At 34.9% G+C, this 13,489-nt stretch overlaps 2 protein-coding genes across 10 annotated transcripts in view; one reads left to right on the top strand and one right to left on the bottom strand.

Annotated features, from left to right (window-relative positions):
• Positions 1-13,489, top strand: part of LOC128857372 (protein gone early) — a 147,916-nt gene that overhangs the window by 91,010 nt on the left and 43,417 nt on the right. The gene's annotated exons all lie outside the window — the stretch shown is intronic.
• Positions 9,866-10,829, bottom strand: LOC128857374 (uncharacterized). The gene is made up of 2 exons (XM_054093117.1): positions 10,255-10,829; positions 9,866-10,182 (listed from the first exon to the last, which is right to left on the bottom strand). The coding sequence occupies exons 1-2, from the start codon at positions 10,745-10,747 to the stop codon at positions 9,986-9,988; spliced, it is 690 nt and encodes a 229-aa protein (XP_053949092.1). The 5' UTR covers positions 10,748-10,829; the 3' UTR covers positions 9,866-9,985.

The following is a 13,489-nucleotide window of genomic DNA, read 5'->3' on the forward strand; positions in this document are numbered from 1 at the left end:
ACATACTAAGATATGAATTACCATGAATTACATGCAATGAACCACGTGGAAGTGAGTAAGGTCGAATTTGAGTTTTGTGAAGTGGCAAGCGGGCTAACAGGGATTACCAACCTCTACAAATACTCTTCGGTAAGTGCCACAGACAGAGAAGAAGAGGCCGCCCGCCGCTTAGATGGATTGACGGTGTAGAAGAAGACGCAGGCTTATTGGGCCTTCGGGCAAAGAGGACACAGGCACGAAACCGAGACAATTGGAGGCATGTGCTACAGCAGGCGAAGACCCGACTAGGGTATGTTTAGTATGTTTACAAATTTATAGTTTTTACTATCATTTTTTAATTTCAAACATTTTGAAAAATGTGTACCAATTTAAAACAAAAAAAGCCGAAATTAAGGTTTTTGTTTTTTTTTTTAAACTGGAATGAAGTTTATTTTAATTAACTTTTTCATAACAGTTCCCACTCGAAAGAAGTTGTAGTTAAGTTTGAATAGATTGGTTTTTTTTTTAATTAAATATTTTTTATTTAAATTTTGTTTTTTTTAAGTTGATTGGTTTTTTTAGTTAAATTTTTTTTATAAAAATTTTCTCTTTTAATTTACAGCTGTTTTTTTTAATTTTTTTTTTTTATTTAATTTAGATTTAAATTGTTTTTTCAACAAAAGAGTTTTTTAAATTTAATTTTTTTTATTTAAATTTTGTTTATTTTTGAATTTAAAAATTGTGTTTTTAATGTAAGTTTTTTTGTTTTAATTAATTTTGTTTGATTTAACTTTAAATAATTTTTTTTAGTTTATTTTTCAATTTAAATTTTGCTTCTTTTTAATATTTTTCTTTTAAATTTAATCTCTGGTTTTGTGTTCATTGAAATATTTTTTTTAATAGAACTTTTTTTTTATTATTTAATTAAATGCGTTGTTTTTATTTAAATGTCGTTTTTTTGAATTTAATTTTTGTTTATAAAATTAAATTTTGTTTTTTTGATGTATTTTTTGTGTGTTTTAATTAATGTTTTTTTAATTTTAGTTCTATTTTTTTTTTAACTTATTTTGTTTTTTAAATTTTGTTGTTTTTTAAGTAAAAATAATTTTTTTTTGTTTATAATCTAAATCTAGTTTTCTTATTTAAATTTGTTTTTTTAGCTTAAATTTAATTTATATGTTAATTTAAAATTTTTTTTGTTATTTTAATTTTGTTGGTTTTTAATTTGGTTGGTTGGTTGGTTTAAGGGTGACTCCGCATCGGAGTGCCACATAGACCGCAAGTTGTGGGTCCGTTGTGGTGCCCTAGAGCTCATTATGTTATATGATTTCCCCACCTAACCGAGATTTTTATTGTAGATTTTGGTCAAAGATATTAATTCGTTTCGAGAATTTGATGAGAGATTCGATGTTCAGAGTACTGAAAGATTGTCAATTGTTGGAGAGCCTAGAAGAGCGAGTCGACTTCTGGCTAGACCGGGACAACTGCACAGCAAATGTCTGCTCGATGCTTCCTCATCTTCGTCCTCGCAGTATCTGCACAGGTCGTTTTGAGGAACCCAGAGCCGACGTGCGTGAGTGCCCAAAAGGCAGTGACGGTGATAAGAGATGTTATATGCCTTAGTTTGTGTTTCAAAAGACTTATAAGGGTTTTTGTCTGTTTCAGATTGTAGGATGGCCAGATTTGTCTGGTCGTTACGCAAGTAGTTTCCACTCGCCACCTCCGGTCAGCAATGCTGTGAAATTCTCGATCAATGAGCATTTTACATGTTGAGAGCGGAATGTGGATTGTGGGTAAGTTACTAACATTTGATTGCGCAGCTCCAGCTCTTGCGAGCTCATCAGTTTTGTAGTTACCTTCGAATCCCCTGTGACCCGGTATCCAGATAACTTGGACAGAATTCTGAACACTTATCTCGTTAAGAGATAAGAGACAGGATCGAACCACATCTGAGTGGGTATAAGAGGAGCTGAGTGCTCGAACGGCCGCTTGACTGTCGGTGAAAAAACGGATATCCTCTAGTGATATTCTATTTTCTAAGAGAGTTTTCGCAGCATACCAGATAGCGCATACTTCCGCTTGGAATACACTACAGTAGTCTTTGTTTGTAATTAAATATTTTTATTTTAATTTTGTGTTTTTTTTTTTAAATTTAAATATAACATTTTTTTCAGTAATATTTCTTTTAAATTAAAATTCGTTTTAATTAAACTTTTTTTTAATCAAAATTTTTTTGTTTTTGTTTTTTAATCTTAGTGTATCTCATAGTGGACAACCACTACAACCTAACCCAACCTTGCCCGGTTTTTTCATTGTCCCACAAGTTGGTCTCGTTAGGGGAGCATAAGAAAGTTGAGGCTTAGCTTGGACCAACCAATTATAATATTATGTTTTTTCTGTGTTTCTAGGCGGCGAGTTCACAAACTTACCAATACCCCAACATAACATCAACTCGTATGTTGCCACTTATGAAATAAAACTATCAACTATCTTGCTGAATGTTTGGTATAAGCCAAACTCTTTACGTTGGCACAGAAAAACTAATAGGGAGGAAATATTAAATCAGTTAACCGCCGTAGCCGAATGAGTTGGCGCGTGACTCCCATTCGGAAGAGCCCAGGTTCGAATTTTAAGCATGAAATAGTAGAAATAGTTTTTTCTAAATCGCTCAGCCCTTGGCAGGAAATGGTAAACCTTCGAATGCCATTAAAAAATTGTTGGTCCCTCCATTTATGGAACAATATCAAGACCTACACCACATATCATATTTGTGGGGGAGCAAAAGGTCAAACACCTAATAAAGTGCGTAAGCGTCAATAAAATATATAACCGCAATGACCAATTCCTAAAGTCTCTACGCGAGATACTCCAGCCGTTAAATTTCTTCCTCAATATATCTATCGAAGCATTACTTGCATGCTAACTGAGGCGGTAATTCGATTGTTTAATCATTTTAAAATAATCCGGAATCGTGAAACAACCATAGCAAAATTATAAAAATGCTTTGACAGTAGGATGTCATAAGTATCAGTTTGCTGAAATAGCCGTCAAGTAATCAGAGCTCTTTGGTCTCCTGTTAGAACCCACGAAGATAAATTTCTTTTTCGTTTGCTCTTTCAAGGCGTATCTAAAATGTAGAAATTCATAAAAGTAAGAAATTTATTGGCTGTTTCTTTTGCTTATTTCTTCTTGCCTTAATCAATTACTTGAAGTGACGTATTGAAATCTTTAAACATTATTGGCAGAACAAGTCTGATAAATAAAAGCAGAATTATTTTAACGCAAAGCCTTGACACTGTTTAGGCAAAACAAAATATAAAAAAACAATAACAAAGAAACTGTTGAAACAGTAGTTTGCAGTGACATCTTCATATTTATAGTTTTAAGAATCGGAAATAATTTTTCCCCATCTAATGTTTTTTGCACATTCGTAAATCAACTGTCCGACTATGAGAATTTGCAATGCAAATCGAAATATGTAAATATTTAACGGCGAAGCAAACTGTATGAGTCAGTCTTTTTAATGCGCTAAAAAAGAAAAAAAGGTAAATTAAAGTGTTATTTAAAAAAAGAATAAAAAGAAGAGTTCTGCGAAATGAATATTTAAAGGAAATGTCGAATAAGATGCTAGAAATCGTGCAGATTTTGTTTGACGACTACTTCTGACAACAAACGCATCCGAATGGCAACTCCAATGTCAGCTCATATGCTCTAGAGTCAGGACTGTGAACACAGCTTTACACGAGATTGTAGAATAGAAAGAGGGATGGCTTTTAAAGAATTTACGCTAGGTATCTTTCTCGATATAGAGGGACTTTCAAAAACATCTATCCGGATGCTGTTATCAAGGTCCCCGCTTCAGGCGTTCAGAATTTGTTCGGGTACTTTTGGAGAAAAAAATATTAACCATCTAAGCCACCGGCGTAGAAAATGTTCTGTACTATACTCATCCTCGAAATAAGATGTGCCCAGTGGATCACCGATGATACCTATGGTGACCGAATATCGTCCCCAGTAATTAAGGTCCTTAATTAGTCCTATTAGGGCTTTTAGCTAACTCCTTCCCGCTCGAGAAAGAATTTTGCTACTACCTGCCAAGCCTTTGTTAGAAACATTTTACAGCGACTAGCGAGCGATTACTAAGGCTTTCGAAACATTTAAGTTGTCTTATTTGTGTTTTCAGCTTTTACGAGGGTCGTTTGAAAAGTCCGTGCAAAGTCAGAGAGGTGACATTCTTGGCGCGTATCGGAGTTATGTTTAGTTAGTAGCATCTCTTGGAAGAACACACACCAAGTTGCAGCCATATTGGTTTATATCTTTATGTTCGGCATTCATTTGAATCTATAAAGTCGAGTGAATTGTCTTTTCCATTTCTAACTCGATTCACATCTCCCCTATTCTCCAGACTTGGCTCCCACGGAGACCTCGGACTACTATGATATTTGTTCCGCAATTTGAAGAAATGGCTGGCATGAAAAGGATTTTGTTTAAACAAGTAGGTGATTGCAGAAACGAACGGCTATTTTTCAGACTTGAACAAATCCTATTATTCGGATGCCGGATGCGGTCAACAAACTAGAACAGCGTTGTACGAAGTGTATCACCCTAAAATGAGACTATGTCAAAAAATACTAGAAGTAGTTTTATTTTTGCACCACTTTTCAAACAACCCTCGCATCTATGTAATGGCTATGTTGTAGTACTTCGTGGAATAGGATTTTCTATTAAGTTAAGGGGAAACGCCACTGTGAAAATTAAAAAAAAATCGATTTTTTTTGCATACATTTTTAGTATAACTACTCAAGAAACGTGGTAAAAATTTTAAAGCGAAATTCGCTTCATTCCCGATTCTATGTGCACTTAAGTGAGGGCCCGTCGGTTCGGCCCCGTAGCGCTTACGATACTATGCTTTATTTCAAACGCGATTATCCCGAAACGACTTTTTTTTGATACGGTGGCAACGATTTCTCAAAGACTAATTAATCGATTTTAATTTTCTTTTTTTTTAATGTTTGTTATCGTATTGGCTATCGTTGTACGTAGCCCATTTTCAAAATTTTGAAAATAACTAGTGTTTTGGGCCTGTTGAAAATTAAAAAATGGTGAAAAACACACATCGAAATTCACCACCATTTGGTAAAAAAAAAAAAACGGCTACGTACAACGATAGCCACTATTGTGTAGATTAATAAAATTTTTGATTTTTTGATTTCAGATGATTGTTCCTTGCTGTATCGCTGCTAATTTGTCAATTTTCAATATTTTTAAACAAAATTTACATCAACATATTTTAATACATATATAATAAATTGCCTTTTGTCCGGTCCTCGAATAATCATTCCTACTTACAAAAAAAAATTTCCAAAAATCGATTATTTTTTGACCCCCCACAGTGGCGTTCCCCCTTAACCTGTATCGAAAAAGAGCCACAATATACGGCACAGTGTTGCTTTTTAATGAAATTCAGCAATGATTTGATTTGTTTGACGTTTTTATTTGCTAGCGTACTATCTTCGGATACCTCATCAGTGGTACATTGGTCTGCATACCCCAGCTTGAGAAACGTTGCTCTCTACATTGGGTTAAGTAGGATTATCCATTTTTTTCTGTTTTGTTCGGTAACTTCTGCCTGTTTTGAAGGCAATTCCATAATTGCGGTGAGTGGTTGACAGAATTGCGTGTTTTGCGCGGCGGGAGTTCATGAGACAACTAGGGGAGAATATTCAGAACTAATATTGCAGAAATTTTCAGTTTTACATTTTTTAGGTTTTTTAAATAATTTTTTGTTTTTATAATATAATTTAGTGACCTTTTGCATCCTTTAATTTGAAATGCTTACATTTTTGATATATCTATTTTGCTTTTGTAATTCGAGATTTAATTTTTTTACTTACTATAAATTATAATTATAATATAGTTTTTGGTTATTTTTCAATTTTATTTTGATTTTTGGTTTTATGGCCGTTTTATTGTTTTCAGCTTTGGAATTTCACAAAAATAAAAATATTCGATTAGATTAGATTAGATTTGTGGGGGGGTTGGGCAAGTCCAAGCACTCAGTCAGGAGACCATTGTACTACACCCGGATAGATTTCAGTAGCAAGAATAGAGATAGGAAAGATAAAAAGTGGGTGGTAAGACGGATAAATTAGATTGAGGTCACTGTTCCACAAATATCTTAGATTCATTGATGAACTTTAAGAGATCCGGAAGAAGAAGAGTATGTACTTTATCCATACTCAGTACATCGCAACCCAATATTCTAGCTCTGGTTCTGGAAAATGCAGGACAGCTACAAAGAAAATGCTTGCAGTGTCGTCATTCTCAAGACAGAATAGGCATATCGGGCTGTCTACGACCCCCATGGTAGCCATGTGCTGACCACAGACGTTGTGCCCTGTGATTACACCCACCAGTACTCTCAGGTCCTTTCTACTGAATTTTAGGAGAAAGGTCGCTGTTTTCCTGTTTGGTTATTTCACAAAGCACTTGGCTATTCTGCATGAGTTCAAGTCAGACTAACGTCCCTATGGGTAGACCTCATGAAGACGGCAATCCATAGTTGAATCGATGCGGAATTGACACCTAGAAAGGGTCCAGGGCGTAGTGGCATACTTGCAGAGCCTTCATTAGCTAGTTTATCAGCTAACTCGTTCCCTGTAATACCACAATGTCCAGGCACCCAAATAAGACTAACTTTGTTGTGTTTTGTAACACTGTTCAGTTTTGTCTTACATTCACCGACTAACTTCGAAGAGCAGCTTGGGTTAGCAAGGGCTTTCAGTGCAACTTGGCTCTCAATACAAATTCCACTTTTTCTCATTTAGCCAGGACGCCACATTCAAGATGGCATAGACTTCCGTAAGGAATACCGTGGCCATCTGTCCTGTGGCAATAAAAACATAGTATCATATTAATGCATCACGTTTCGACTTGACTTTAGCAAAATTAAAAAAAAAAATAATAATTTTAAAAGTTATCGCTGTTTGTGTGGAACCCGTTTCTCCAGTAGTCGCTTGCGGTGACCATCACCAGTCGTTGAAGATTCATCTAAAATCAATCGGTCAAGAGAAATTAGCTTTATTAATAGCTAATCTTGGGCCTGATCGAAGTTTTTTTTTTCAAAATTAATAATATGGCGGCCTCAGGAAATATTTTTCAGATTTTTGAGAAAAAAACCGACAGTTAACTGTTTAAAAGAAATCGAAGTTTTCGAAAAAAAAAAATCATTTGTCTGATCAAAGTCTTTTATTTTTTTCAAAAGCAGTATAAATGTTATTGAAATCTACCAAGCGGTTTTTAAGTTACAGTGATCACCAGTTCGAAAAACATAGTTTGAGAAAAATGCATTTAAAGTTTTGCTATCGGCTCCGGAGCGCCCTTTGTTAATTGTTGAATAACTCGAAAAGTATTTGTCGGATTCACTTCATATTTTCACACAATATGTTTAAGATATTTTATATTTTAAGAAAATGCAAAAAAGAAAAATCAAATTCTGCCTACCCCGAATCCCTAGCAGTTTAAACAACGTTATTATAATTAATTCAGTTAGTAACTTTGAAGTAACAACGGCTTACACTGTTTCCAGCTCTTTGTGTAAATCCTTAAGCGTGCAATTCCATAAAATAGTTTGAATTTGGGGGAAAACATAGATTTGCATTTGGAGCTTTTTGCCGCGCCCTCTGTTGTCCGAAAAAATTGGTCAATGTGCTACTTCATCTCTTCGCATGTTTCGTACTTAAAGTATTGCGTTAGGTTTGCTGTTTTTCTTCTAATTAACATACACTTCTTCTTTCTACATAAGTTGAAATAGGATGCCCTCTTTTCCCACGAGTTCCTTTGTGCACCTAACATAAACAAAGTGCCATTCAAGTTTAAAATTCTAATAAAATATACTAACGCTTGGGGCTCTTGTATAAAAACCACGCATTCACCACTGTTAAATCTAATAGATAAAACATTCTGCGGTGGTACCTGATGGTCTTTGATCGAATTTTTATTCGGTGCAATGCTACCAATGAGTCGAACAAATCTACTCCACCCACTGCTGATTGTAGATATATTTTTACTAATGCGGCATGCGGCCGCCGTAGCCGAATGGGTTGGTGCGTGATTACCATTCGGAATTCACACAGAGAACGTTGGTTCGAATCTCAATGAAAAACATTAAAACATTTTTCTAATAGCAGTCGCCCCTCGGCAGGCAATGGCAAACCTCCGAGTGTATTTCTGCCATGAAAAAGCTCCTCATAAAAATATCTGCTGTTCGGAGTCGGCTTGAAACTGTAGGTCCCTCTATTTGTGGAACAACATCAAGACGCACACCACAAATAGGAGAAGGAGCTCGGCCAAACACCCAAAAAGGGTGTACGCGCCAATTATATATGTATATATATCAATTCTACCACAATAGCCTCTAATTTGAAAGCGTTCAAAAAATCACTTTAAGGTTTTAAATTATTTCTTTTTCTATATTTAGTTTTTTTATTATTTTAATTATGTTTTGTTTTATATGTTATTTTGTCTTGAGTTTCGCTATTTTGCTGTTTTATTTAGCTAATTTTTTGTATTTATTAGATGGTGTTTTAGTTTTTCCAATTTTTGTATATTAAATATTGCTTTATTTAATATATTTTCTTTTTTCCATTTTAAGTTTTTTTTATAAGTTTTTGTTTTAATTGGGCGCTTTTTGCATAGTTAGGCATTTTTTTTAATTTTCCTATAATTTTGTTTATTATTTTATTTTATTTATTATTTGTTTTTTTATTATTTTTTATTGACTTTTCCATTTTGTTTCTGGGTTTTTTATTAAATTTTATTTTCATATTTGTTATTTTTTCATATTTATTTATTTTTATCGAGTTTCAATTTTCTATTTTATTTTTTAATTATTTTGTTTTTTAATTATTTTTTGTTTTTTAATTAACGTTGTCCAGATCAATACCATCCCATTCTGGCCATAACAAATCGTTAGTCATCTCTCGATAGCGCAATCCATTCATTCATAACAGCTGTTATTGGAAAACCCTTTATTATCGTATTTGATTGGAGTTTCAATTTTATTTTCATAAGTTTTTATATTTTTAGTTATTTATTTTTTGAAATATTTAGGTATTTTTTTCAATTTTATTAGAATTAAGTTTGTTTGAATTTTTTATTTTTTTATTCCTTTGATTGTGCTTATTTTTATAATTTTGATTAATTTTGATTTATCCTTCTTTTTTTTAATTTAGTTATTCTTTTTGTAAATTTATATTTTTTATTTCGTGTTAATTTTGATGTTGTTTTTTGTATTTCCTTTTTATTATTTTTATGTTTAGATTTCTTATAAGACTTTTTTTTACTTTTTTCTATGTAGTTTATATTTTTAATAAACCTTTTGTTTTATTATCTTTATTTTTGATAATTGCATTACTGCAAAGATTTTCATTTGTTAAAAAATTCATTTGCAATATATTTTTATTTTTACAAAAAAAATAGAGTTTTATTGAATCGCATAAACTATCGCATATGAAAACTTTAAATGAGTATAGATGTAACCAAAACAAAAAGAAAAACTAAAAACTAATCAAAAAATTCTTAAAGTCTTAAATTTATATTTTTTATTTCGTGTTAATTTTGATGTTGTTTTTTGTATTTCCTTTTTATTATTTTTATGTTTAGATTTCTTATAAGACTTTTTTTTACTTTTTTCTATGTAGTTTATATTTTTAATAAACCTTTTGTTTTATTATCTTTATTTTTGATAATTGCATTACTGCAAAGATTTTCATTTGTTAAAAAATTCATTTGCAATATATTTTTATTTTTACAAAAAAAATAGAGTTTTATTGAATCGCATAAACTATCGCATATGAAAACTTTAAATGAGTATAGATGTAACCAAAACAAAAAGAAAAACTAAAAACTAATCAAAAAATTCTTAAAGTCGAGCAGTCATGGATGATGCAACATAACGTTGACATATAACAACAAAATAATTGTAACAGGTCAATCAGCAAGCGCTTTACAGACGAGCCACAGCAGGCAAAAATTGGGTAAGTGGTGACGACGCGCTGCCAATGTCCTCTGGTGGCGCTTGAATGGCTCTGTAGTTGTAGCTGCCATCGGGAGCAATACCATCCAAGGAGCCAATAACCGAAGCCACTGGGGCGGTGCCTTCATCGGAGATTTCCTTAGTGCCACCCAGTTGGTCATATTGATCTGTAAGGGAAATGTTTGCGTTGGAGAAATTTTCAATGTTATATTAAATGGCGTAAATTTGTTTTCACTTGCCTTGAATTTCCTTTTGCGCTGCTTCTGCTTCCTCGGGTGTCTTGTATTTGATGAAGAAGACTTCGGGTTTGCTTGGCACCGTTGGCGCTGGTGTGGCAAAGTCATTAGCTGTCAACTCGTCATCCTTCTTGGAAAGCACATAAATGACAGTCTTCTCCTCTTGTGGTGCAAATTCAGCAGATAATTTCCGGTTGGAGTTATCGGGGCCTGGTGCCTTAATGAAGACAACACGATAGTTCTTCTGTGGACGACCGATGACTAAATGTTTGGGCTTGCCATCATCAGTATCCTCCGGTGCCGAAATTGTATAGAATTGCTTGTGTACGCTGGGTGCTGGTGTTGTGGTAGCGGGTGGCAAATATTTCTCACCACCACGTGCTGAGGGTACAAAACTGCTGGCGGCTGGTTGTGCTCCGTAGCCATAGCCGTATTGTGGTGCCGCAGAGACGGCGTAGATTGTCGTCAAACAAGCGAATATAACGTAGGAGCGCATTGCGAAAATGTTTGAAATCGGTTTAATCCTTTGCAGAGGGGAATAATATATCACTGAACACACACACACGGTCACTGTTTACTGTTCGTTCACTATGTTGAACCTCTTAGGATGGTTACGGTTGTACTGCTTAAAGTGACTGCATTGCATTATCATTTTATATGCGAATTGTTACGCTTTTTTGCACTAGAAATTCGCAAAATCAATGCAAATCTGTGTGCCGATCGAGGTGATCAAAGCTGATTGTATCGATCGCCGACGTACGTCGCTGCTCGGTTGACAATTTCGCGGTAAAAGTTGAACGATAAACGCATTAATCTGCTTTGCCATTTGATATGTATTAGCACGCACAACAACAACATTTGCTGCTCCAAAAACAAAATGCATTCATCACAGTCCTAAGCGCAACGGTCGTTAAAACGGCATCGATTTCAGCGCGCTGCTCTTCATTAGCACACCTTATTTGGCTTGCAATTCTATTAAGAGTTTTTAATTTTAGACATTTTTGTTGTTGTATTTTGGTTGCGCAAATTAATTGCTGCTGGGTGTTTCCGCTGCTCCGAAACGTTTATATATTTAGCATAATGTAGCCATCATCATTTTGTAGCATATTTTCCAGCGTCCATCGCAGCTTATCGACATTTTGCTTTTTCTATTGACTTCCCATTGTCTACGCGACGCGCTACCTGTATTGAGCGTAACTCAAGTACATTTAATGGCTCCGTTGGCTTAGTCATTGTCTTCTCGCCTTCCTTATGGCTTCTAACGGCGGTCATTTACTGCCAAACAAAAGCTAATCCCTCTTCAAAGGCATCTGCATACATAAAATGGTGCGCTGCATTGATCTTTCCGCTTAAACGGGCATGAAATTGAATTTAAAAGTTTGAAGTCATAAAATAAATGGTAAACTCATTGTTGCTCATTCATAGTCAAAATAGAATCGATCATAAAAATATGAAGCGTGAGTCTTCGAAAGAATTTGCATAGTGCATAATTAATTAATAATATTAAAAGTAGTCCGAAATCTTGAAGTTTTGAAATGAAATTAGTTTTGACATAGTTTAAAAAAAAATAAATAATTGGCGCGTACACTTCTGTTAGGTGCTTGGCCGAGCTCCTCCTCCTATTTGTGGTGTGCGTGTTGATGTTGTTCCACAAATGGAGGGACCTACAGTTTCAAGCCGACTCCGAACGGCAGATATTTTTATGAGGAGCTTTTTCATGGCAGAAATACACTCGGAGGTTTGCCATTGCCTGCCGAGGGGCGACCGCTATTAGAAAAATGTTTTTGTTAATTTTGCTTTCACCGAGATTCGAACCAACGATCTCTCTGTGAATTCCGAATGGTGATCACGCACCAACCCATTCGGCTACGGCGGCCGCCAATATAGTTTAGGTTAGGTTAAAATGATTGAACACTTGGACGAAAAAATCGAACTCATCCTTTGTGATACCATTAGGAAGGAAGTAAGGTATTGCAGTAAGGAGGAAAACCGATAGGAGGAAAGGAGTGGGCAGAGAGAGGTGAGAGTGGGGTGGTTAGGAGTATGGGTTTAGCATATGACATTGTTTGATCCTTCCACATTCCGGGCATCAAATACTAGCCGCATCCTCTCCATAGCCCCTCCTCATATGTTTTTTTATTCGCCAAGAAAAGTAGAAACAATAATTTTCTAAAGGAATCAGACCAAAGGAGAGCATCAACGGCGGGAAGGTTGTAATCCAACGATGGAACGATTAACAGACAGCCCGCATTCAACGGCTCATTTGTAAATTCAGATACCCTTGCAATAAATCAAACAGGTACTCACTCAAAAGCTCGTGAATGAAACAAATTTAATTCGATCCGATCCAAATTTATTATATATATATTATTATATATGTAGATATATATATATAATTGGCGCTTACACCCTTTTCGGGTGTTTGGCCGAGCTCCTCCTCCTACTTGTGGCGTGCGTATTGATGTTATTCCATAAATGGAGGTCTACGGCGGCCGCCGAATCTAATGGATATACCAGAAAAAAAGGTTCTTCCTTAAGGCAATTTTTCTTATCCTGATGAAGTTTTTGTGGTGCAGGTTCCAGTTGTTCTCAACGAGTTCAGCCCAAGAAAAATGTTTGCCGCTCCAGGATGTCAAAATAGAACTCTCCTGTTACTGTTTATACGGCAGATACATATTCACGATGAAGAATGCCATCAGCCCTGGCTTCAGTCGCAAGTTGGATATTAGCCCCGCTTTCCCCCTTTTCAACCTGCTGACTTTGTGACGCTGGCGTCTAAAGATTTCTAAAAATCGTATTTATGTTATGGTCTGAATCGGGTCACATTTAAAGCATATAATAATAAATGAAATAAGAGCCCGTTAGGTGGTGCTCGGGATGAAATATTTCGAAAAACTGTAGTTGTGACTTGTTTCGGTTAAAATTCCGAATTAATATCAGTGAGCAAGCATTGAAGTAGGGAAGTACTACCGAATTTGATTCTGTTTGTAAGAGTGTCGGCAATAGTGTTTGAGAAATGTTGTTTTTGGATACGCTTTGTGGGACAGGAAAATCAATCGTCACTAAAATTATATGCGCACAAATTTTAGCCCAAATAAAAATAGTTTTTGCTGTAAAGATTAATACATATGGTGTATGAATGAAAACTCAGTGCGTAACACCTCCCGGAATGGTGATAAAGCCAGCACTCTGAGCGATTTCAGCTAAAAAGTAACCTCCTCTACCTGCATAGTTGCTC

This window comes from Anastrepha ludens, chromosome 3 (assembly GCF_028408465.1).
Source record: "Anastrepha ludens isolate Willacy chromosome 3, idAnaLude1.1, whole genome shotgun sequence".
In the NCBI taxonomy this organism is placed as follows: domain Eukaryota; kingdom Metazoa; phylum Arthropoda; class Insecta; order Diptera; family Tephritidae; genus Anastrepha; species Anastrepha ludens.

Bases quoted from the DNA above. Each gene is read 5' to 3' on its own strand.
- LOC128857374 (XM_054093117.1), bottom strand. From the start codon at position 10,747: ATGCGCTCCTACGTTATATTCGCTTGTTTGACGACAATCTACGCCGTC. The intron at 10,183-10,254 runs GCAAGTGAAAAC...TTTCCCTTACAG, and splicing joins AGCGCAAAAGGAAATTCAAG to ATCAATATGACCAACTGGGT.